The sequence below is a fragment of the Sinohyriopsis cumingii genome, chromosome 11 (assembly GCF_028554795.1).
Source record: "Sinohyriopsis cumingii isolate HCF-2022 chromosome 11, ASM2855479v2, whole genome shotgun sequence".
In the NCBI taxonomy this organism is placed as follows: domain Eukaryota; kingdom Metazoa; phylum Mollusca; class Bivalvia; order Unionida; family Unionidae; genus Sinohyriopsis; species Sinohyriopsis cumingii.
The window spans coordinates 71,631,119-71,658,605 of NC_142971.1; the positions used below are offsets into that span (position 1 = coordinate 71,631,119).

General features: G+C 34.3%; 1 protein-coding gene across 7 annotated transcripts in view; it reads left to right on the forward strand.

The window, feature by feature from the left end:
• LOC149788700 (uncharacterized) overlaps nt 1-15,766 on the forward strand; it is a 129,836-nt gene extending 114,070 nt beyond the window's left edge. For 6 of the 7 annotated variants that reach the window (XM_089974791.1, XM_089974786.1, XM_089974789.1 and 3 more), the window contains 2 exons: nt 586-1,205; nt 5,249-15,766. In XM_089974791.1, the coding sequence (XP_089830917.1) occupies nt 586-1,173 (588 nt within the window). In that variant the 3' untranslated portion in view covers nt 1,174-1,205; nt 5,249-15,766. Of the gene's footprint in view, nt 1-585; nt 1,206-4,514; nt 4,660-5,248 lie in introns of all 7 variants that reach the window. The other variant, XR_016424205.1, reaches the window with a different exon arrangement.
• The last annotated feature ends 11,721 nt before the right edge of the window (nt 15,767-27,487 follow it).

Consider the following 27,487-nt stretch of genomic DNA (forward strand, 5'->3'; position numbering starts at 1 on the left):
TAAAATTGTATCATACTTGTTTCCGTGTACCATAATCCATTGTAAGTTTCCAATAATTAACACTTGTACGCCTATTGATTTGAAAGAATAGAGCAATAATATTTAATAAACACCACATGCTTTCAGCTTGCATATAACTTTTACTTCAGATTTTATGAATATCAAAAGAAACATGTGAAAAATACTTTTATAAAGATCTGTAATCTGAACGCCTGTACAATTTCATATGCTTTCAATTTCCAGCTAATAAAGTGGACATTATTTACTGGTCAACTGATTGCGTCTAATAATACCGCCAAGCCCATTATTAGAGGACTTTTCATTGGATTTTTAGCACTGAGAATCCCATAAAGAGTTTTAATGCAATTGATAAAGTACTGTTGAAAATGTGGAGTTACGACTTAATTTTCACTTATTATGGGACCCATAAATTATCTTTTTTGTGTCCTTTCTCAATAACGAAGACATAAATAATATAGTTTTCTCTGTTTATACTTGTATGTTGATTTATTGAATTATTGTTTTTTTATTGATTCTATGTTAAGTCACTGATTACAAGGGTGTTTGGTTTTCCTCTTTCTTTAGGGTATGGACCCTGATGCATCCATAACACAGGAGCACATGAATTACGCTCGCCTCTGCATTGCTCTTGTAACAGTTTGTGGAAATGCCATGAGGAAAATGCTTCTCTCCCATGTTCCTGCTCCACACACAAGCATCTACAAGGCAATCCTGGCCAACAAATCCACCTTGACTAGTAGGAGACAGAACAGACCAGCTCTTCTTAACCAGGATCAAAGTCAGGTAGTCTTCTCAGATCCATTAGGTCGGTATGTGGCTGCTGTGGACCAGTTTGACATTACCTTGTTGTATATTCTGATCAGAAATGTCAGCACAGTTCCTGATCCATTCATGATGGGCTGGGGATTTGATCCACCAGATCAGCCAAGGGACACATCTCTTGGAGCTAGTGTGGAACGAATTCGTTTTTATAGGAATCTTATCAATGGTCATTCTGCTCAGGGAAAGGTTAACCAACAAGACTTTGAGGATTACTGGCAGAAGATTGAAGCTGTGATTCATGACATTGAAAATGTAATTGGTGTACAGGAATACTCTGCAGAGTTAGACAAGCAAAGGAAACGGGTCATCAGCATCTATGAAGCCTGTTAGCTACTAAAGGGGTCATGAAGCATGCGTAAAAGGTATATATAGTATATAAGTGTTACATGTACATAAAGTGATAGAAATTATCATAGCACAAACAACACGTACAAAGTAAATAAATGCCATGTATATATGTCATGAAAATACTTATCACAATACAAGCAACAGGTCCAAAGTGTATACGTGTCCTGTGAACAAGTGAACAAAGTAAGGCACAATATGTCATTAAACCAATGAGTGGGAAGGTTGGTTAAGTGTTAATAGTTTCTCTTAAATAAGAGGCAGATTGATTTTGTTATGACAATCCATAGAAACATGTGTTTATAGCATCAAACTTTGGACAGATTTGGTACTGAGTGTGACCCATGCATGCTGATGGAGCTATCTTGCATCTGATTGGCTGAATGTGTTGCCATATTGAATACCAATATGCATTTCTATTCTGTTTTTCACCAAACTGTGAATATATGATTATTTCGTTAAGCTCTTAAAGAAATTCATTATGGCATGATAATGATGTGTTCTGCATCTGATTAGCTCAGCTTGTTAACACAAGCTACTGATATATTGTGCTTGTTGCCATGTGACTGAATGACTGTGCTTATTGATATACAGTGATCATGCTTCTGACTGACTGTACTTGTTGCCATGATATAATCATGCTTCTGACTGTCTGTACTTGTTGCCATGAGATAATCATGCTACTGACTGGCTGTGCTTGTTGCCATGAGATAATCATGTTATTGACTGGCAGTGCTTATTGCCATGAGATGATCATGAAACTGACTGGCTGTACTTGTTGCCATGATATGACCATGATACGGACTGGCTGTGTCTGTTGCCATGAAATACTGGTACATCTGAGTTGATTTTGTGGCTGACTGGCTGTGTTTATTGCTGTGAAGTGTTAATGTTACTGACTGGCTGTACTTGCTGCCATGATATAATCATGCATCTGACTGGCTGTACTTATTGCCATGAGATAATCATGTTACTGACTGGCTGTGCATATTGTCATGGGATAATCATGTTACAGACTGGCTGTACTTGATGTCATGAGATGATCATGCTACTGACTGGCTGTGCTTATTGCCATGAGATGATTTTGTGACTGACTGTCTGTGCTTGTTGCCATCAGATAATCATGCATCTGACTAGCTGTCCTTGTTGCCATGAGATGATCGTGTTACTGACTGGCTTTACCTGCTGCCATGATATAATCATGCATCTGGCTTTGCTTGTTGCCATGAGATAAACATGTTACTGACTGGCTGTACTTGTTGCCATGAGATAATCGTACATCTGATTGTCTGTACTTGTTGCCATGATATAATCATGCATCTGACTGTCTGTACGTGTTGCCATGAGATAACCACGCTACCATCTGGTTGTACTTGTTGCCATGAGAGAATCATACATCTGATTGTCTGTGCTTGTTGCCATGAGATAATCATGCTACTGTCTGGCTGTACTTGTTGCCATGAGATAATGATACATCTGACTGACTGTGGTTGTTGCCATGAGATGATCATGCCTCTGACTGGCTGTACTTGTTACCATGAGATGATCATGTTACAGACTGACTGTACTTGTTGCCATGAGATCATCATGCGTCCAACTGGCTGTACTTGTTACTATGAGATAGTGATGCTACTAACTGGCTGTACTTGTTGCCTTGCTGTAAACCATGTTTGGGATCCAGTTTTGCTCAGATGTGAAATATGGGCTTCTTTCATCAAGGTCCTGTATGTACTTGAAAACATTCTAGAAACAAACATATTCATGCACCTGATCGGACAAGCTTATTCACATTCTGGTAGACATATTGATTATCTGATTTGATGAAAAATGAAATATTTACTTACATTATCAAGGTCATGGAGAGCATCACATATTAACAAGATCCATGTGAAAAGCAAGATGATAATAAGTTGAGGAGATAAATTACATAGGTTGTATTTTAACAGTCTTACAAGACTTCATAAACCTGTTTAGTGAGATGGTCAAATATTGGGTCAGGTAAGCCAGGCGAGTGATATAAGGCCCCCTTGGGTCTGTTGTTCAGTTGTTTCTTAAAACACCATTGTGATCATTCTGAAAATATGAATTATGACAAACTACATGTTTGCATAGTTAATGAAATCTGCTTAAGGTTGACTGATAACAGTCAAACATAATTGTATTTATATCTGGAGGACCTGATTAGATTTGTTAGGTCTTTGCAGCAATTTCTTTTATGATACAATTAACACATGTCGTAACCATTTGACTTATATTATTTTAATAAAATCATTGTTATAATAATTGGGCAAAATAAATCCAAGATAGAAAAATTCAATTTCTTACACACACATGTGGATGACCTATATAAATATTAATGACATTATAGCAGTCTTACATATTTTCATAATTTCTTTTTTAATTTTATATTTGGTTGGTTGGTTGTGGTGTTTTATAGCACAGCAACACTTGAAGACTATGTAGTTCCAAGGCAAAGAGAACAACGTGTTATATCCAGGGACTCACACTGGTACCTGGTCTGGACTGACTACACTTGGTTTGCCTTGAGTCAGTGGGCGTATATGCTTTGCAAACATAATATTTGCATCACATTTGTAGGGAGTACATAATGATAACAATGACGGAAAACTAGTTTTTAGCTTTACTGGTCATAGACCGATAGAGCTTATGGGATGATCTGCTGTCCATCGTCCATCTGCTGTATATCATATGTTTGTCTGTTAGCGCAAAGTTTTTATCACAACATCTCCTAAACTGCTTGGAGGATTGCTGTGAAACCATACACATATATTTAACCCATGGTCTAGTTGGTCTGACATGGTCTGACTGGTCTGACATGGTCTAGCTGGTGTTGCCTGAGCATCCAATATTACCTACACAGTAATTATAATGAAATATACATTGCCATTGCTACTTTTCCTGAATGGTTGGTGATATCAGCATGGGGTTTTCACTAAAAGACTTGTTATGTCTAGTTTTGAATGAAGGTGGTGAGTTCAGTATTATGGAAAGACCATATTGATAAGCTTGGTAAAATACTGTCATCCAGAATTGCCCTACTTAGCAAAATCAAGAAATATTTACCTATGGAAAACTCGCAATCTTTACTGAAAGTCATATTTTATTCTAACAATGGATTATTGTTCAAATGTATGGGGAAATTATGCTAAATCTGAGCTTGACAGGATTTATAAACTTTAGAAACGAGCAGCACTCGTGATTTTAGATGTATCTATTGATCAGTCCTCAAAAGCATTCTTTACTGAACTCAAATGTGTCACACTATATGACAGGATAGATTTTCACAAGGCAGTTATTTTATATAGATGCCTACATGGGACTGTAACAGAGGATCTTCAGGGCTTATTCAGACCTTTTCAACACAGTACCAGTTGAGATCAATATCACATGGAAACCTTCTAGCACCTAAACCAAGAACAGAGCAATTGAAAAAGAGCTTCTATTATTCTGGTACTGTTTTGTGGAACAAGCTTCCATTTAAAATCTGCTTATAAATATTGGAGTATTTAAGAAGAGATGTTATGCACATGTATGTGTTTCTAATAGATAATGCAGTTTAGTATTTTAATACTAAACATGATAAAATAAACAGTAATTATTGCTATCTTTATATAATGTGCATTGTTACACTCTCCTTAAGTGGGCTTCAAGTGAGAATAGTCCTTGCCTAATGGGTCACCCTCTATAAATAAAACTACTACTATTATTATTATTATTATTAAAGGTTTTGAGATTAAGTTCAGTTATAAAGTTTTACTTTCTAGCTTAACAATAAGCTGGGATCAGCATAACGAGAGCATTTTGTATAAATGATACATCAGTTAAATTAAATCATGAATAAATTATATATATATATATATATATATATATATATATATATATATATATATATATATATATATATATATATATATATATATATATGACTTTTAGCTGATAAACTTAATATTAAATAATCTAGCCTACAGTTGCATTTAAGAAGTTTATATGCTATTTTAACTGTACAACAAAAACTCATGATAACATTTTATTTTTACAGATCATGCATGTTATGTGTTTACTGCTGATCATGGATCCAATGTCCCAAGATGTCCTATTCTTCAGTACTTATATGTGTTGCCTCATTCTTGACAAGCAACCTGAAGATACACCAGTAGAATTGTCAGTGAAAGAAATAATAAACTAGTATTGAATGGACATTTTATTTCCACCAAGATGAAGGAACATGAAGACTGTGTCATCATTAAATGTTTCTCACAAAACCAGATAGTTGACATTCAAATTATCGAATGAAAAATATAATTTTGGATGTGCAAAGTAAACTGTTTCAGGAGAAAATGGAGATGGACTTGTGCTCAATTCAGTATGCTTATGTTCTGTGAGTTTTATGCTCTTTGAACCTGTAACACAGTACATATTACACCATATGTTTAATGAGCATATGTGCTGCATGCTTCTGTTACATATGTGCTTGCAGTTTCATTGATCATGTGACCCCCTATTCAGTGATCCACTGTCAGGTATGCCTTTTGAATGCACCAACCTGCAAAAATGAAACACTTTGCACCTGTGTTTGAATCTGCAGTCATGCTCAGTTAAAATCAGGATTAGGTGCAATTTTTTTGTAAATCATGCAACTTTATTTACAGAAATATAGAAATTATGCTTTACTCCAATAGTGTTGCTAGTGTGTGCCACCATTTTAGTTTGTTGAATAGCAATGTAAGACGAAGTAAGCAGAATTTGTTAGAGTTTCATGTTAGGCTTTTTTATATGTGTCTAATTAAATTAGACTGAATATAATTAGACATATTCGTGTCCGACATACCCATAGTTCAACATATTTGGATATTTCCATAACTGGCTACCTAGAAAAGAACTGATCAACGGAGTTCAGAAAATGCAAGCACAAGAGGGTGCATGAAATTACTCAATAATTGAAGATACAGTAGAGTAATCTAAACTATGTTGGTATATGTTGCACACTAGATGATATATTCCTGAGGAACCAGCTTCCAAATATCCTGTTGATGATGTGTGTTAGAGGTGCACAGCACTGGTTGATATTGATTAATATTTCATTGAGATATCAGCCCTCTCATTATACATGCCAGGACTGATGTCTTATATTGTCAGACTTTCATTAAAGATCAAAGTGGTCAATGTTGATAGCAATGCTTGTGTATCATACATACCTGATGTCTTATATTGTCAGATTTCCATTAAAGATCAAAGTTATCAGTGATGATAACAATGCTGTGTATCATACATAATGTCTTATATTGTCAGACTTCCATTGAAGATAAAAGTGGTCAGTGTTGATAGCAATGCTAGTGCATCATACATGTTGTTTTATTTTGTTATATTTACAAATTTCAAAAATCAAATTGGTTAGTGATGTTAACAATGATGGTGCATCATACATGATGTTTATTTTGTTCTATTTACAAATTTGAATGATGAAAGTGGTCAGTGTTGAGAGTAACAATGGTGCATCATACATGATGTTCATATGTATGTTGACTCAGAATTCCTTGTTATACATTCGAAAGACATGTTTGTACTGAAAATGTTGTCGGTGATTCTTCATTTCAGTTGTACATTCATGTACAACAAAGTTTAAACATTCAGTGTTGTTTCAGATCTTAACGATATACATGTAAGTGATCAGCAGTATAATGGCAATGCAGTCTGGTTACGATTATTTTACATGTTAGTGTACAAATAAAGCAAATATAGATTTTCCTATTTATATTTGAAGCGCAGTTAGAAAACTGAAATCTGTTCTAACATTTACTCTTGTTCTTCTTTCACTTTTAGTTATTTGGTTATGCCCTATTCAGAGACATCAAATGTGAGTAGATTGGTTCCCCTTTAGTGCAGATTGGTTTCCCTTTGTACAACTTAAGGGCAAAGAGTGTAAAGCTTGCTAAATCCTGGATGCAGCGCTGCGCTGTTACAGTAAATAAACAGTGATTCATGCAAACTCCAACAGTTTAGTTTGAAGTCACAAGAAAATATAATCTGTGCAGCAGATAATTTATATTTAACCATTGACCCTTAAATTGCATGTAGCAATGTATTATAGCCATTGCCATGGCATCAATCCTTTTGTTCAAGAAGGCATTTCTGTACATATAGGGTTTTTCAGCTTGTGATTACTAGTTGTTAGTCAAAATGTGATTGGCACATGGGCCCTGGAACAAACTTTTTTGTTATTGAACCTTGCATAAAGTGAGTTTTACAAATCTAACAGGGTATTTTAAAATATGTGCTACCTAGAAAACCCCAAAGGACTCAACCCTAGCATGTGGGTGTACTGCCATTTTTCAGCACACAATAGGATATACATGGCGATCAGCATAACTGGTGGAGGAAGACCCTTTCAGCCACTGAGAAGCTACTGGCAAGCTTCATCACATACCAACATTCAGCAAGCCCAATACTCAAATCCACATGAACAGAGATGGGAGTAATCAATATTATATCAGAGGATGGTGGGGCATGGTGCAGGTTCTGGTTACAGTGTATTTCGATCACTTGTAAAAACTTTGTGTAAATTATCATTCTATGTCACCTATCATATTACGATAATCTGAGTAACTAATATACACATTAGATATGATTGGTCAGCATTGTAAACATACAAATTGCATATGAATTTTAAATAATAAGAGAAGTGCATTATTTAACTTTTCAATTAAAACTGTTTTAAGATATGGTTTAGATGCTATTTATATCATTGTAAAAATGTAATCCTTATTTGGAGCTAATAGAGGAAATTATATCCACAGTTCAACTGTAGATTATTCAGCGTACAATGTTACATAGTGCAACTCCAGGTAATGCAGTTTTCTACGCCATTTATGTACTCTGAGAGAAGGAGAGAAATCTTCATCCCTAAAAGAAATGAGAATTAGATTATGTGCAGATGTATCTACACTGTTTATATACTCTGACAGAAGGAGGGAAATCTTCGTCATTAAAATAAAAGAGAATTAGATTATATGTGGAGTTTCTAGTAGATTTTAGTGTTCACATATAAACCCCACTTAATCCCACCCCACCCTCAAAGAAAAATCTTTATGCTAAAAAAATATGGTTTGTCTGCATCATGTCTCTAGCCGTCTGCACATTATACAGAATGATTGGTATTTTTTCAAATGATGCTTATCATGGTTGTGCTATGGTGGACAACAATGCTCACTAGTCTGCCTTCCTATCTACATACATATGTTAGCAATGTATTTGGATATTCAGATATTTTTTTCTCTATCCCTGACTTAAAAGAATTTAATGTAAATGTAAAAGTGAAACATTCCTACTATAATTGTGAGTTATCTCCCTTGATCTAAGCTCCGAAGAGTTTACTTTTACAAACTTTATGTTCATTTATTGCTTTATTTAGAGATTTATACAATATTTTGTCCTCTTGAAAGAAATCCATTTTGGGATCGCATGGATGGATGAGTTTTGTGAAAATCGTTTGGCTTTTTCATTGCACAACTTTGTGAAAATGGAAGTACCTCTTTTTATGCAAATGTATCAATATAAGACATATTGTTCGGTCCGTATTGTTTTATAAAATAATTTCTTAATTTTGTCAACTGCATCGGTCACTAAATGCATTTACAGCTTAATTATGCTATGAAACTTTAATTGTTAGTTGGAAAGACCAATATATTTAGTAGACATGAAATGATTCATCGATATATCAATGTGTCAGTATTTTTGGTGAAGTGATACACATATTGATACAAGAAACAGAATCAATCCAAAACAATACTTACTGGTATGCATGCTCTTTTAGTCTTCAGTAGTCGGGAATAATTACTATTAATTGCCTTGTCATTCTATAAAATTATAATCCATCTGAAACAGCATTTGCAATCACAGGCACTCATGTTTATTAGTAAAAATGAAAAAGACTTTGAGAATACCCATGCACTGTCTACAAGTTAACACAGTCACATGGTTCATAATCTGCCCCCTTCCCAAGTCCATGCTAATTATCTTAACCCATATAATATACATTCCATGTTCCATGTGTATAATGAAGTACTTTAATCATCATATAATAACCACTTTCATGCCAAGTTTCTACTTTGATTTGTATCTGGACTCCTTTTGTCGATTTGAAAACTATGCTCCTGGTGTGTTACATGGTGAAAGTATGTTACATTAAATTCTCATTTCTGGATATTGGTTGTTCCAGTCCAGGTTAAACTATAACCACCAATGAGAAATCAATGTAGCTTATTTTCTGCATTGACCAACATGAACTACTAGCAGAGCAATAGAGAGACATCATTGGAAAGTCTTTAGATATATCCAGTGCATAAGTGGAGATGATGTCAGGGTGTGCGATTGTATGAATCATGCTCAATTATTACGAAATCATGCACCTGGAAAACGGTGAAACGCGAGAACTCTCTCAAAGTCGTTGAAAGTCCCACATATAAAAAATGTGCTCGGTGAAGTATACAATTTTTATTTAGCCATTCTTATTACATCTGTTTTTCAGGTAGAAACTGTTCCACATCTGGTTTCTTCAGGCACCACATAAATGGTTGTGAAACAAATTGAATTAGCTCAACCTGCCCAAAAATAAGCATTGTGGCATAGTTTGAACGATTCATGAAGAAAGGCTTATAAATGCTTGTTTAAAGTACAAGCTACCTTGAAACCCCAGTATGTATGATTCCTGGCGTGGTTCATACAATTTGGTTTGGCAAATACTTGCTGATGATAGTGATAATGACAATACATTTTTAAAGTTATGAAGTATATCAAATTATTGGAGCTGGGAAAGAGTTAATGGATATACCAGTGAGTGATTTTGAGCCCAAAATAGTGTTAAATGTCAGCTGTACATGCTGGATGGAAAACAAATAGATGGCATGACCCTTTCAGTGGTATTTTGAAATTAAATATACAAGTGACAGAATACTGAGCCTAATTAAAATAAAGACAATTTTAAATGTATAATGCAATTTCCAATTTTTTAAAATTAAGCCTGCGGATCATATGCTACAAAACCATATACATGACATGTATCCATATCCGGGTTATGATAAATTGAATAAAATAAGAGTAAAAAAATTAAATTAAGAAGTAAAGATACACATGCATTGATTGACTAAATACCTGTATACAGCATTATGGAGCAAATAGGAAAGTTATGCATGGTAGTCGATAAACTAATGATTTAACAAAGGAAGTTTATGTTAGTGAAAAATCCTATTTTGAAGCAGATATATATATATATATATATATATATATATATATATATATATATATATATATATATATATATATATATATATTATAAGATACTATCCATGGCTCATGGAGAATTGTGCATAACAGTCACACACATCAATTTCCCAACATACTCCAGCTGACAAAGCTAGTTATGCATATGCCCCTTTCAGACAAAAGCACAGAACAATATTGATAGAAAGAAATGAATGTGGAGCAGGAAGAAATAGATATTGAAGTTTAGATAAATATTGACCTATGACCATTTCTTCATCCCCTCCTTTTTTCTTTGATAAAGGGGGAGGTCTCTCTTAAGATAAAATTTTCTCGTTATTTCTCCTTAAATTGTACATGGGGAACAACTCAGTGCATGAAGATGCTGATGGAAAAATGAAATTATCATAGAATGAACGATGGGCAGATTTCACACTGCTCAAGTTTTTCACCACGTGTAAGTTTTACAGAATTAGAATAGGGCTTGGTGTAGTCAGTGATTTTCCTTCTTCGCTAACAAATACAGGTACATGTGGCTGAAGCAGTCTTTTCCATCTGCAGTAAGTAAAATGTGATAGATTTTGTTGGTATTCAACCTTATTCCCATGCCTGTATTTGTTCTAGATGAGATTTTCATAGCATTAGGAAATTGCATTATTTCTTCTGTTTTGAAGATAACATCATAATGTCTTCCAAGCTTAACTGAGACATGCATATTATCTTCTCATCAATGGGAATTGCATATAAATATATGAGAACTATATTTCTATCTGTAGTCTGTATATTATAAAAATGACCATAATGTCAACATACATGAAAGAGCGCCACCTACCTTCCAAAGATGGAAAAACAATCAAGTTCATATATTCACCGTATTGCAGGCTGCGTATTGTGAATCATATCGATACACAGCACAGTTGTATCATTTCACCCTTAATATTTCGTGTTATTGGTAATTTTTGACAAAATTATTTATAGTAGGTTTTTTTATTGTGGATACCACTACCTATGAGAGAACTAGTAGGCATATGAGATTACCTGCCTTGGTCCAAAAGTGATTTATTTGTTTCTGTATTTCCTCCAGCTTTGCATTGTGGGCATTTCTCATTCTAATACAGCGAATTCTGAGAATATTTTTAAATTGAGTTTTTGCTTTTTGATATCAGTGCACTTATTTCGATCCTTGTTTTCAGATTCCACTTGTTCTGTCCAAAGGCATACATTTCTTCAGATATATGTTTATGTTCACATCTCCTGATAGTACACCTGGTGATTGGTTTCCTCAAACGTTATTTACGATTATCAGAGACCATTGCCAGGTTTCAGACCGGGTCCAACGGCGCATTTTCCCTGTTACGTTGGTGCTGCAAGCAGAGTTTACAGCTATACCTCCAAACATCTATGAGGGGGCAGTTAAATGGAAGTTCTATGCTGAGACACAGGGACACGCTAAAAAACAGGAACAGAATTTAAGGATAGGAATGTGTGTGTCTGATTAGATGGCGCAAGTTGTTGAATACCTATGAAGCATTAGGGAAACACAGTCCTTTGTATTTTGTGTAATTGACTATGTGGTCTTTACTATTGCATGTGATACTAAATGCACACAGAGACTACAGAGGGGCCCCTTGTTGCCACTTATGATGAGGGGCAGGGATGTTCACTCATACTTTGTCAGGGTCAACAACAGTTCTGCCTCTTGCTCTGTTTCAGTGTACTGTTTCTGAGAGGTTGAGTACCTTCATTCCCAGTTACCTTTATACTCGTAACACAATTTTACCTACTATTTCATTATAAAAAATTTCCTTTGATTTTCTTCCCTCAAGTTTGTGTATTTTTCAATAATCATAATGAGGAAAAACTCTTTGTCAATATTTGTAGATCAAACTAATGTACTTAAGGTGCCTGAAATAGCACATGACATAGAATTTTCACACTATCCCAATTGTTTTGCAAACCCCCACCACCAATTTTAGAAACAAAATTCACCAAGGATATAAAAAATCAGAAAGGTTAGTCATTTCATTCATCGATTTATAAATTCTAAACCAATTGTCATGGGGGTTCCGAAACACTTATCAACCTGTTGGGACTTTGACAACAATCAGGTTAGAAATTATCGATCAATGAATGAAATCACAAAGTGCTGTGAATATTTTATATCTTTGATGCTTTTTGTTTTTAAAATCATTAGGTTTGATACAGACAAATGGGAATGTGTGAGAATACTATAGCAGTATTTTCAGAATGTAATGTATTAAAAAGAACTGTTCAGTCAGAATCGTTGAATTGCTGTATTAACAGTGAGAAGGAAAACGTGTACGTCATGGGTGATATTTCTGTCAATATTCAAATATGCATAGTTAAAAGATAACAAACAGAAAGTACAAAAACAATGTTCACTCAAAATTATAAGTGTTCTTTGACAAATTAGAATGAAAAATTGATCAGTTCAAAACAAACAAAATTTTCAAAGTCATAAAGTACTTTACATATAATTACATGTATATACCACCTTCTCTCATTTGCTCCACATCGAATTATGATAACAAAGGTACCATTCTTGATACACTCTGCATGTGCAATGCACTATGCTCTTGGAATTTTCTTTTGCAACATCTTCGTCAAAGAATATATTGTCATAGTCTGAGGAAATAGTACATAGCAACCCAAGTTTAAATCCCATCAGTATCACAATATCTTTTCTTATTCATATCCTTAACTACATTTGATATTTCTAATAATTACAATTTAGGAGATCTGAAATCTCTAATATTTACTATTGCAAATATCAATTATTGTTGGGCTTCCGCATATGAGACCTGCCTACCAGCATGCTGGAGGGGTGCGTGTGAGATAAATCCCAGCCATTCAACTGTGTGTCATCTCTATCAATTCTTCCTAGACTTGAAGTTCAGATGCTGTTTTCGTGGTTTTCCCATTCAGGGAGATATTCCTGTTTGTTTTACAAACAGATGAAAATAATATATATTGCTTGATCATATGGCTTTATTTGCTATTTGTGTTGGGTTTTTTAATGCTTGAAGAACTTGAATTTCTGGCTGAATAGTTGGTTTACATGTATTTTATAGTTGATTTTATTATTATTATTATTATTATTATTATTATTCCATTGGTATTTAGTATATAGCTCCACTTTTAATTTCCAAATTCAGTTTTTATTACATAACAATAGCAGTTTCATAAGGATTCTGTGTAACTACATCACCATGTAATATGTTTCATTTAGTTATAATCACAATCGCAGACCATGTGCATGACTTACGTGTCCCATGAACATGTAGTGTCATGGTAATCATGCATTGTGAACATACGTAAATATTACAGTCTGTTTGTACGCTGAACTTGTGTTTGACCACACTATTCATGAATTCAGTTGTGATGGGACTGCTCGGTGGCCTAAGTGGTCAGAGCATCCGCCTCGGATATGGTAGGTCGGAGGTTTGAACCCCAGCTGAATCATACCAAAGACTTATACAAATGGTACTAGCAGCTGCCTCACTTGGTGGTCAGCATTAAGAGGTTAGTGTTACAACTGGTTGACCTGGTGTCAGGATGTGACTGGGCTACGACTGGTCGACCTGGTGTCAGGATGTGACTGAGTGGGACATAATGCTACATGTCGCTGCTTGGCCAGTAAATCAGCCGTTCACCCGTGATGATGTTGGCGTTAGTGGCTGATATCACCTGTTCATTGAAAGTAGCAATTATTGGCAGCCACTTTTGACTGCACGCATCGGTGCACATTTTATACACTTACTGGCATTTTTCACAGCTTTTGAGCTTCCATCGGCTGAAGGTTTCTTTTTCCAATATGTACATCATATTTCTGAATCAAGTCATTTGTTTGACATCTTGTAAATCCAAGTAGAATAACACAATCCGTTGACATTTCGAAGTTTTGTGGACACCATAATGCAAATAGCAAACAATACGATGCCTTTGATCATGTGACCTGGCTGTCATGCTGGAAAGCGCAAAATTATGATGGACAAAATGATTTAGGGTGTTCTCGCCAATTAGGGATATAACGTGAGATTCAAGGTGGAACAACAAGAAGCATTGTTAAAATTAGTTGAGGGACACCATGTTATTGCTTTTGTACCGACTGGCTTTGGGAAAAGCCTAATATATACTCTTTTCCCTATCATCAAGAGAAAGGTAATGTGAATTTAAGAAATGCTGATACAGTGATATTGCTCTTTATTGATGTAGGAGTTATTTGTATGTGATAAGAGTTATAATGAAAAATATGATAGCTGATTAGGATAGGTGTGATGGTGGTGATAATAATAATAATAATAATAATTATTATTAGTAGTATTGCTTAAACATTACCATCATTATTATTACAGCACAGATCACATTCAATAGTGTTCTCAAAACTCACTTATTTCAAATACAGGAACAAACTTAAAGACCTAATAATGTTTCCTACCTTAAATATTCGCAGAATGTTTTTTCTGTGTTTTCTAATTTCATGGTGTTTGTTTTTGTAATCATATCATTATATATTCTTTTTTATATCATGGTGTTGTCTAATGTTGTAAAGCGCTTGGCTTTTTTATCTTATTGGTGTTTAATATTCTAAAGCGCATAGGGCTTCTAAAGAGTAAGCTCTATACAAAGTCCTCATTATCATTATTATTATTATCATTATTATTTAAGCATGACCATCTTATTTTGTTTATTATTATTGACAATATGATATTATATCATATCATATTATTATGATTATTATGAAGTTTTGACAATTCCTTTTATCCTTTTCATAATTTTGATATTTAAATCTTTCCAATGTTTATTGGAAAGTGTTTGAAAGATACATTGATTTATGGTATGCAAGAAAGAATCAAACAAACTGTATCCCACTTCTCTTGGAGACCTAATATGGGATGTTTTGATTCATGTAAATTATGAATGCCTGTCTACAGTTTTAAAACTTAATTACCACATAATTCATGAAAATTCTGTGTCAGTCTTCATATCAGTGTTACATGAAGTGTTCTTTTTTGTTTTTAATACTGGACATATCAGAATATGATAAATTATTCAGGTATGTGTGTTTGCTTAGAAAACTCAAATAATGAAACATGCATTCAGTAAGAACATATTGACAACATATAAATATGATCACAAAACAGTTTCTGTATATTATCATTGATCTTATCATTGTGATATTACTGGCGCATGATAGCCCCCAAAAAATGTATGCGACATTGTATAAAAAATTATAAAATGCAATTCAGAAAATATATTTTTAAAACATTGCATGTAATAATACTGTTTTGTTTTTTCTGTTCTTTTCATCTTCACCTGACCAGTAAATGCCAAACATTGCTGGTTATATCACCACTTACAGTTTCAAGAATCAGATCCAAAACTAATCCAAGAATAATCCATGAATACAATTTTAGAAATGCTAATAATAAAATGTTCTAATGAATTCAAGTTTGAGTCCTGACGAAGAATCCAAGATGGAAGGCGATGACATATGCTGTGTCCTTTTCAATGCTGTTGTCTACAGTTCCTTGTAGAATCACAAGAAATAATCCTTCGGTTTTTGAAATCCAAATAAACTTTTAAGAAATGTCTTTGTTCAAGAATTCTGTATGAGCACACAAATCTTTCCAGAGAAACGAATTAATCTTTTGGAATCCAAATAATCTGAAGAAAAATTAGCATATAACTCAAAAATTGGCTACAACAGAAGGAAACAACATGACATCAAGCATTTTAAAGCCCAGCATGACTAAATTCTCTATAAACATCACTATTAAAACTAACTAACAAGCAATTTCGGAAATACCTGAATTGTGAAATAGAGGATCACGTGATATGTTTACATATAAAAAATAATGTAGCCGCAGTATGACCTTGATAAAAACCAATCATTTTACAAGGATAAAAAGCTGTTTACTTTGCTAAAACTATTTACAAGCCTAGAGTCATGTATTCAATACAGCCTCGATCTCAACCTTATTATTCCCTCAATAAAAATGAATTTAACCAAGAAAAATTGCTGACATGACTATTACTAAATTTGAATTATGGTTGGGAACCAGGTCAGCCTTAAGAGTTTACATAAATGAACAGTCATGGATAAACTATTTTCTGGATAAAGTATGAGTTCCTAGTAAACAGAACTACATTATTATGACATAATGAATTTAGAATATAGAAAGATTTTAAAGCTTACGAACAATTAAATACAAATTAAATCAAATGTACATAACAGTACATTTTTAGCATCAGATCCTAGGGTGAAAGGGATACTTTTGAAGGAACAGGTTCGCTATGATAATAAATGTAAAACTTTTCTAGCTGTTTGGAAAGAAAAACAATGGCAGTTTAAATTGAACCTTCATGTATTAAGCAAAGATAATTTCCAAATGTGAAATGTAATAAAATCACAAGAGGTAAAAAAAATTGTATAAATTTCCACATTATCACAAATCTCAGTTTATTCTTGTCTCTCTTACATCTCAATATCTCATAATTTTCATTTGAATATAGCTGCGCTGAAAGAACTAAATGACATTTACAAATATTTTGCTTACCTTGATTGGGGTGCCGGTAACAATTTTTTTTTTTTTTGCTTTGTTGGGGTGGGAGTGGAAAGGGCTGTAGCTAGTACATTCTAATATATCTGTCCCTCTTAGGGGGTGGAAAGGGCTGTAGCTAGTACATTCTGTCCATTATATATGTCCCTCTTAGATGATGACTTCAGGTCCTGAATATCCTCACTTCATATTATAATGGCAGTGAAAATCTGTTTTGTTTGAAGCAAAAGCACATTAAAATGATACTTGTATTTCAAGGTTAAAGTAATTACAGAAGTCTAATGTAACTGATGTATATATTAGATGATGCTCACATTAATTTGGGAGGTTGAACTGCACTAATGTTATTACAACTTATGATAATGCATTCAATGCAAAGTGCCATGAATAAGCATATTATGTTGTTGACAATATATTGCACATTTTTATTTATGTTAATGAGAAACTACTTGTCCATACACATCATAACTTATTTACAGTTGCTGCTGTATCCATCACAGATAACAATTATCTATTCTAGAAACTTTCTTGTTCCCAGGGGTGTATTAACCATAAAGCAGACTAAGCACGTGCTTAGGGCACCAGGGCCAAAGGGGGCACCACAAAGTTGAGAAAAGGGTGAAAAGAATAAAAACGAATGAAGATTTTTAAAACAAATTGATAAAACTAGTGCAAATTGATCATAATGTTCTGTTTCTTGATCATGGTGCACCCTAGGGTTATCTTCCAAGGTGTACGTGGAAAGGAGGGGGCACCAAGATTTGTCAGTGCTTAGGGCACCAGTGAGCCTTAATCTGCCCCTGCTTGTTCCTAATTGAAAATATCCAATTTGAATTATAATATTAATTGATTATACTGTATGACACATTTTTTGTATTATTTTCAAATATTTCTTTTAAAATATTATAGTTCAAGTCTGTTATATTCATTTATTTAAATATATGAATATTATTAAAATATCACAGATGTGTGCTTGACAGTTTTCATAGCAACTAGGCAGTTCTTAAAACCATACAAAAATTTAATCAACGTTTTATAATTCTTTACAAACATTGTAATGCTCATTATTTCTTATGCAACATGAATTGATACCTTTCAGTACTGTTTCTTAATATCTTTATTTGAAATTTACTGTCAAAAATTACAAATAAAATTAAGGAGTGAGAGAGAGATATGTGTATGAGTTGGAATCCGTATAGGCACTACGATTTACGGTCAACATTGTTTAATGAGATTTTCATAATTTTGGGTGAAGTTTCATACTAATTATTAAGTAAATATTAATTGATTAATTATATTACTACAGGATAAATAAAGAAAAAAGGGCACCACTTTTTGTATACAAGTGCTGTAAATTTGTTATATTCATGTTTCGAACCTCTGAACATTGATTTGTATGCAAATTATTGGGAACCATAGAACTTGGAAGTGTGACATTTCACCTTGCTAATCACAATAGAACAAGCATAACATATATATGAACTTCTCTTTAGGTTAACTGTTAACCTCTAATGATCATGTAGAACATCTTGAGCAGTTTCTGTCAGTCTCTTCAACTTTCCATGTAAATTAACCTTGTTGGATCGGCACCCTGGTGAAAACCACCAAGTGAACATTTATGTTTCGCCAATTTTTTTTTTTTTTTTTTTTTTTTTTTTTTTGTTTTTTGCATTTTTTTTTCTTCTATTCACGCGCTAGCTTAACTGAACGAGAATGTTGTGTTGCACAGAGGTCATGGGCTCAATATTCTCGCTTAAACTTTCGGTTCATTTGGTCATGTGACTCCGCTGTAGCTGCGTCATTGTGAAATACCCTCTTTAGTATCTACGGAGGGTATTTTTACCGGTCATGTTCGGAGTCTGCTTGCATCACGTGATAGTCACATTGACGCCGGTCTCTCTAAACACCCCAGGACAACCCAAGACACTCCAAGACTCTCAAAGAACACCCCAATATTACTTATCCCAATATTACTTATATTGGCACCAAAGCTCTCAAAAACGTACTAAAAAGCGAAAACAAAGCAAAAACACATACGGACATTGTTACCATCAATGATTAATAGTATTGGTTGATGTCCCTATTTCCAATAATCTATGGAAACTAACTCTTAAGCATCAGATCTCGTTAATTTTATAATATTATTAAACAATTTCCTTATTTAATGGCTATGCACCATACTTCTCTCATTTATTTGGTTATAAACTGTTTAGATACAAATTTTAATTTTAAATCGTGCTTCAACATTTTTGACAGAGACGTTTAGGATACATGACCAAAGAGTGTTACAAGCTCCACTTGAGTGATTTCCCTTGATTTTATATAGCCGTGAAGGAAAGTTGCACTGTAATTCCTTTCGATTTTACATCAATGCCGTGCTTGATCTATCAGATGTAATTTATCTAAACTGACTGATTATACAGGCCATTTAATGATTAGTACAGTCACATAGACAATTAATTATCAACAATAACTAACAAACCACAAAGTCGTTTAATTCTCAGTAAGAATTACTCTGTCTCAATAGCAAATCCAGAGGACATGCCAAATATATTACCCAAATTACAGACTGATTAAAAGAAGAAAAACGATGAAACACACATAACTGGTTTATCTAGAAGTTATTAATGTTTTCGCAAGCATAGTAATAGAATATACAAGGTAGATTTTCATCGTTTTAAATTTATTTAATATAGCAAGTTTCTAGCTGAAATCAGAAAGAATATATATGAGCTATCGAATTTACATAACTTTCCAATGTTTCCATAAAGAAAATATAAAATTAACTTTTAGTAAATCAAGCCATTATCAACACTATCAAAAACAATGCATATTTATTGACTTTTGAGTTTTTTAGCAAATCGTGCTTTCTTCGCATTATATTTACAAAACAAATTGCACAAAGAGTTATTGACGAGTAAAACGATAGTACAACGTATCAAAGAGTTACTGATGAGTAAAACGATGGTATAACGTATAAATGAGTTGTCGGAAACAGTATAAACTATCATCCGATATGTATTGATCCTGTCACTCTGTACACAGACGCTTCTAATAGAACTTACAAGAGCTTTCTGGAACACATTGCTACAGAGCTAGATAGAAGTGTTGAGTCCGTGGAAGTAAGAGTGTTTGAGATGATTGAATTTGGAAGTGATGATGAGAAGAGTATAACCAAGCCAATAGAGCCTTTATTCCCCTCGGTTACACGCTATCTTTGCACGAGACATCTGAAAGATAATGTCAGGCACTTCCTTCAAAATAAAATATGGGTGGAAAAGGGTGAACGTGATATAATAAAGACCCAAATGTTTGATACCAGTGTCATCACAGACGCAAATGCTACAATAGATTTTGAAAGTTGATCGGAACTTTTGGAAACAGTCATCAATGAACAGCATCCCACATTTGCACTATACTTTATAAATAACTTGAAACCAAAACTACATAAATATTTTTTTCAAAAAGATAGCTGCAAAAATACTGAACGAGTGAATTTGACTAATGACAATGCATCCATCAATAACATTCTACAACTTTTCGTTTGACTGGAAACCACAACACGCGCAAGATCTAATACACAAACTGTTCAGCGTGACACAGCACCACTTCATGGTTGATAGAAGAGCTCTTTACGACAGGTGCAAATCCGAAAAGCAAACCACGGAGATTTTCGGAAACGTCCTCAAGGACATTACACGTATATAGAAATCAAAGTACATGAAATCACTAAATGGAAAATACACCGTAATTAATAAAGCTATTATTATATACTACTAATTATTAAATATATATTGTGTTTTGGAAAGTTAAATGATATTAAGAATTTACATGTATCTGTAGTCGTAGTATTGATTTATTGTAAAGAAGATTTAGCTACCAACTTCATGCTCATTAATAATTAATTTAGAAATAATTTTGGAAACTACAGAACATGATATATTGGCATTTAAAGTCAAACATTTAATACTTCGCAATTACTTCAAACAATGTTGGAGTCAGCTTGAAATATTGAAATTAGTAAGATGTTTTTACTAATAGTTAATTGACTCAATATTTAATTATTTACATTATGTTCTAAAAATAAAGAAATTCTATAACTGTATGAAGTTGGCAAGCTTGAAGGGAAAAAATAATTATATATATATATATATATATATATATATATATATATATATATATATATATATATATATATATATATAATGTATGAATATACAATCATCATATTTGCTACTTGGTGTGTTCAATTCAGAAATAGATAAATAAATAAATATTTAAGAGAGTAAGACTGACAAAATAAAAAAGGATAATGAATCATTACACTAACCTGTATCGCAAATACGATACTGTCATTTCCCGCATATATTACAAGACAAAATAAGCTAACGAGGCTTGACATGATTATGATATTGTATACAAGGATAAAACGCTATTGTAACAATTAACACATTTCAGTTCATATTGTACCAAAATATATCCAATCGAAAAGTCACAATATAAACTGTAATTACTGTAAATTAATCCACAATTTACACACACGTGTGGCTCTTTTGTACAAATTTTAAGCGTGTGGTGCGTTTAATTTTCAAACTTTTTACCTTCATTCAAATTAGCGTGCATTGATTAACTTAATAAAAGTGACTTTAGTTATAATTAACTGTTTACATCTTTTTTTTATTTATTGCAGACATCAATGAATAACCATGTGATTAGTGGAAATGACCATTAGCAGTGTGCTAATTATTGTTTCTAACACAAATCGGATTTTTTTAATGCAAATTTCTAGTGTGCAGTAAATGTAATTTCTTTTCAATCAGATTAGCGTGCATTCATTAACTTAATAAATGTGACTTTAATTTTAATTAACTGTTGACATCTTTTTCGGCGACTTAGAGATGTGTTGGTATCTTCTTTAATTGTAGACGTCAATGAATAATGGCGTGATTAGTGGAAATTAATATTAGTGCTAATTATTATTTTCAATATGCATGAATTGGGGGCGAATTATCCCTTGACTGGAGTGTAAGTGTCTTGGAGTCGAAATGTCTAGGGAATTTTCTTGGGGTCGAAATGTCTTGCTCCCATGTGGTATTGCTACTTATTTATAAATGTTGATAAATATTCACATTACTGCACCCGAACACTCTTCGTCGAAATGAGAGTTGTTTCTCTTGGCAAATCTTTGATCTCGCTACTTTTTCTGTTAAATAAACAATCGCTAAATATTCACACTTTTTATTTCTATGTTTGTTTGTGTTGTTAAAATTTAAAGTAGGTAAATGATTGAGTCTTGATGTGTTTTTTGAGAGTCTTGGGGTATCCTGGGGTGTCTTTGGGTGTTTAGTGAGACCTGTAATAGTCACATTGACGCAGCTACAGCCGAGTCACCTGACCAAATGAACCAAAAGTTTCGTATGAGCGAACGAGCGAAGTCGCATAGGACTGGATGCCATTTGCAGAATGGTGACCAGGAAACTTAGAAATGTAAACGCTATTTAGGGTTGTGTTATTCTACTTGGATTTACAAGTTGTCAAACATACGATTTGATTCGGAAATATATGTACATATCGCAAAAAGAACCCTTCGGCAGACGGGGGCTAAACAGCCGCGAAAAATACCTGCAAGTGTATAAAATGCAAACCGATGTGTGCAAGCAAAAGTGGCTGCCGATAATTGCAGCTTTTAATGAATAGGTGATATCAACTACTAACCCCAACATCAATATCATCACTGGTGAAGGGCTGATTTATTGGCCTAGTCTGCGGTATGATGCCCCAGTGCCAGATATCACTATAAACTGTCACACTTCAGACATCGTAGCGATATGACTATATTGTTTTAAAAGCTACGTTAAAATTCCAAAACAAACACACTCACCTGCGAGGGTGGGGTGGGGACATTATGCTGAAATAATGGCATGCACACAATGTGGTTCATCTCTAGGGCATATATGAAGTGGGGTTAACATACCAATAGTGGGTCCATGACCTCTATGCAACACAAACAATTGGTTTTGCATTACCCGGATGTTAGATTATGTTAATTAAGCATTCTTAAACTAATGATCGATAAACCTGTTCAGTCATCCAGTTAGAACGAGCGTCTGCATCGGATGCGGGAGGTCGCGAGTCCGGCTGAGTCATACCAAGAACTTAAGAAAATGGTACTAGCAGCTGCCTCGCGTGACGCTCAGCATTAAAAGGTTAGTGTTAGGACTGGTCGGCCTGGTGTCAGGATAATATGACTTAGTGGAACATCATATGCTACACGTGTGCAACATGATGTCCCAGTATTAGACATCACTATAAACTGGCACACTGCTGACATCGTAGCGATATGACTGAAAACTTGTTAAAGTTACGTGAAAAATCTAAAAGACATACAGACATCCAGTTAAAATGAGGATAGCCCTACACCGAATTATTAGTGAGCATACAGTCGTACACCGAATATTAGTAGGCATAAAACGCAGCGAAGGTTTTCATTGGATGAAATTACCAGAACAATTTGAGTTCCAACAGGCACAATCATTCCTTGTTTTCCTCTATCGTTTTAGGATACGAATGTCAGTTTTGAAGTAGTAGTGAATGTGTTGTTCATTGATCATACCTAGCGCATACGTAATTTGAAACGTTATTACAAAACTGATAAAGCAGAATATTTTCCTTAAGTTCCTTTTTTACTTTTTTTTAATGGTTGCGATCATTCTTCGGCGTTAATAAAACATCTATACAAATATTTCCAAATAGTAAAATTAAAATAAGTGCAATAAATCAATAAAAATAAAAATAAATGGTCAAGTTTGACGGTTATCAACCCCTTATTTGGACATCGCTAAAACATTACGCCCACCACGGTTCATTACATAGTAATGTATCCTGCAGTTTCTGTGCAAGGAAGGACATTGCATCAATGCCGGAGATGATGGTCATTTTCGTCATCTGCATCGTCAGGGTGGTTGTGGCCTAGTTCGTCACCACCATCATCATCACCATCGTCATTGTTGACTTGTACTTATTCCAAAATCTCTTTGGTCCATCGTCGTCGCCCCAGGCACCATTTTTCTTTAATACGCATGATATATAGAGAGAGAGATGTGATGGTGGAGTGGTGCATGGCGAGACATACCATGAAAGCGTATATTAATAGCCCATCCCTATGCTTGTTTTTCGATTATTCTGCGTTCTTACAAACCAACTAACACGGTGAAAGAAAAAGACTTTGGGGGAGGGTAGAGCGACTTTTAACATTTTAATATTAAATAATCTGTTGCCAGAATCTAATTAATAGGTTTTATAAAATAAGAAGAAAGAAGAAAAGCAAATATTACATAGATTACAGTGTGTATATTCCTCTTAACCAAAACTGTAAGGTAGCCGTTACGAAGTCCCATGCTATTGTAGATTACTTGTTGCAAGTTCACTTTTCTTTTTCTTTCGTTTCTGTCAAGAGACTTCCCTCTATTCAATTCTTTGTGCAGAGAGAGAAAGATTTTGATTTTTTAGCGTAGCTCTAACAATTATTCAGTCATATCGCTATGATATCTGCAGTGTAGGTTATAGTGAAGTCTAGCACTGCAGCATCATACTGCAGACCACAGGGTGTGTGATAGGTTAGAACCCCCATCCCTTGATTCATGGGCGGATACTCTAAATTTTCGTTGTGCGCAGACATGTAGCAGATGCCCCACTCTGTCACATTATTCTGACACCAGGCCGACCAGTTCTAATAATAAACTCTTAATGTTCAGCGCCAATTGAGTTAGCTGTTCTTTGGTATGACTCGGTCGGAGTTTGAACTCGCGACCTCCCGTGTCAGAAGCGGACGCTGGGACCACTAGGCCACCAAAGCGGTCGAGAGAGAGAGAGAGAGAGAGAGAGAGAGAGAGTTCAAAAGAAAGCACAGAGGATTTCGTTGAGATTGTGTCCCATGTTTAATCATTTAAAAGACGGGAATTATTTATATTTGTATCCTTATTTTATTACATCACTAATCATTAATCTGTGGAAATTAATCACAGATTTTGGAGAACATACAAGCGGGGACATTTTCACTTTCTTATGTTTGAAAATGATGCGATAACTTCCCTGTCGTGGTAGGGTGCCTCTTTCTTTCGATGTACTTTTGCCTTATGGAGGATTGCATGGGTTAACACTTATAATTGTATTACTTACATTGCATCTTGTTTTATAAGGCATCTGTAGAACTAATTAAACTAGTAAAATCTATGTTTTGGGATCTTGTACATTGGACAGTCACATGCATCTAACAAATAACAATTTTGATTTATTAAACGCGGCGATAGGTGGAATAGAACAATACAAATAGGCAGACTAATGATTACCTTAAGGGCAACATTGTACATTGTAAAATGGTATCTCAATGTTTTAAATTGGCAGTGACATAAAATACTGGGTAGTGATATATACCGGAAAAAATGTTATATTTCCTTTCGTTATGGAATACAATTTTGTTTCAAAACATGAATTTATTGTGTTCCAATCAGATCCACAATGGCAACTTTCTTTCCAACTGTTCTTTAGAGCGTGTGTGCCATATTTAAGGGATCAGTTGAGTGGATGTTTTGAATATTTTGGACATGGCCAATACATTTTAGTAAGCAGTAGAAGCTACTACTACTACTACTACTAATAATAATAATAATAATACTGAATATATCATTTGTTATTGTTGGTATTATTTAATATTGGTAACTAACAATGCAGTCTTTGCACGTCTTCCGTTAAAATTCATTACGATGTATACTCTGCATTGTGCTCTTTTGAAGGAATGTGACCGGAATACATGGTATAACGACCAAAGTGGTTTAATGGTTCTTACATGCCTGTGTGAATCATTTGAAGGAATGTGACCGGAATACATGGTATAATGACTAAAGTGGTTGAATGATCCTTACATGCCTGTGTGAATCATTTGAAGGAATGTGACCGGAATACATGGTATAATGACCAAAGTGGTTTAATGATCCTTACATGCCTGTGTGAATCATTTGAAGGAATGTGACCGGAATACATGGTATAATGACCAAAGTGGTTTAATGATCCTTACATGCCTGTGTGAATCATTTGAAGGAATGTGACCGGAATACATGGTATAATGACCAAAGTGGTTTAATGGTCCTTACATGCCTGTGTGAATCATTTGAAGGAATGTGACCGGAATACATGGTATAATGACTAAAGTGGTTGAATGATCCTTATATGCCTGCATGAATCATTTGAAGGAATGTGACCGGAATACATGATATAATGACCAAAGTGGTTTAATCATCCTTAACTCATATTATGCATCCGTGAAACTAATGTTATCGAGCCCCAACTCCTTGTTTGGGCACGCTCTGCACGTGAAGCATGCCGACAACATTTATTTACCACGTGTAGTTTTATGTTCATGCCTACTTCAAGTCTTTTGGTGAGATTGTACAGGTTTCAACAACTTTTTGTTGTTATGGGCTTAATGCCATTTTCAGCACATAATTTTTTGTTGTTATGGGCTTAATGCCATTTTCGGCACATGATAGGCTATACATTGCGGCCAGTGTAACTGGTAGAATAAGAACCACCGACCAACGGGAAACTAGTGGCAAACTTTCTCATATACCTATAGACACATGGGTTCGTTACAAAGAAAATTTGGAGTATACGTCCATGAATCAAGGGATGGGGGTTCTAACTTGTAACAATATAACACAAGGGAAGACACCAGTCGGCACCCATCGGTAGTTCCAACACTGCGAGTATGTAGTTCAACAATAAGCTTGTTTTCAGGAGTTAACAATGTACTGTGCATCATTGGAACTAGCAATCAGCACGAAATTTACCAAAATCAGTATTTGTTTTTGCCACCAAAATTAAAACGAATCACAATGTACAATAACGATATTTACTGCGGACTATATGTTGTTCGGATTTTACCTTTCGGTCAATGGTGAAATCCACGACTATCCGAATGCAAAAACGGCACTTCTAGAAGGCATTTGTCCAGACGTCAAAGTCGGCGAACAATTATTGCAGTTTCTCCATTATGTCACAAAATGAACGAAGTGTGTCGAGCTGTTTTAAAAATTGAAATGTTCCTGATTACGACTGGCTTAAATTGGAAATTAGCAAATGCAGTTAAGATAAACTTGCAGTGTTGGAACTACCCATGGGTGCGGACTGGTGTCTTCTCTTGTGTTATATTGTAACAGGTTAGAAGCCTTAGTGCTGAATTGTTTAAGAAAATAAGAAAACTGCACAGTTTTTAAATTGCATGTTATTTAAAAACAAAAAAAAAAACACAGTAGATACACAAACCCTATAAGAAAAATGATGGTGGATGTCTGAACTTTAAGATAAGCATCATGGCACATGTGCAAGCTTAACATGTTTGCATGTACAGGTGCAAATACAGGTAAAATGACAAGTTATGATTG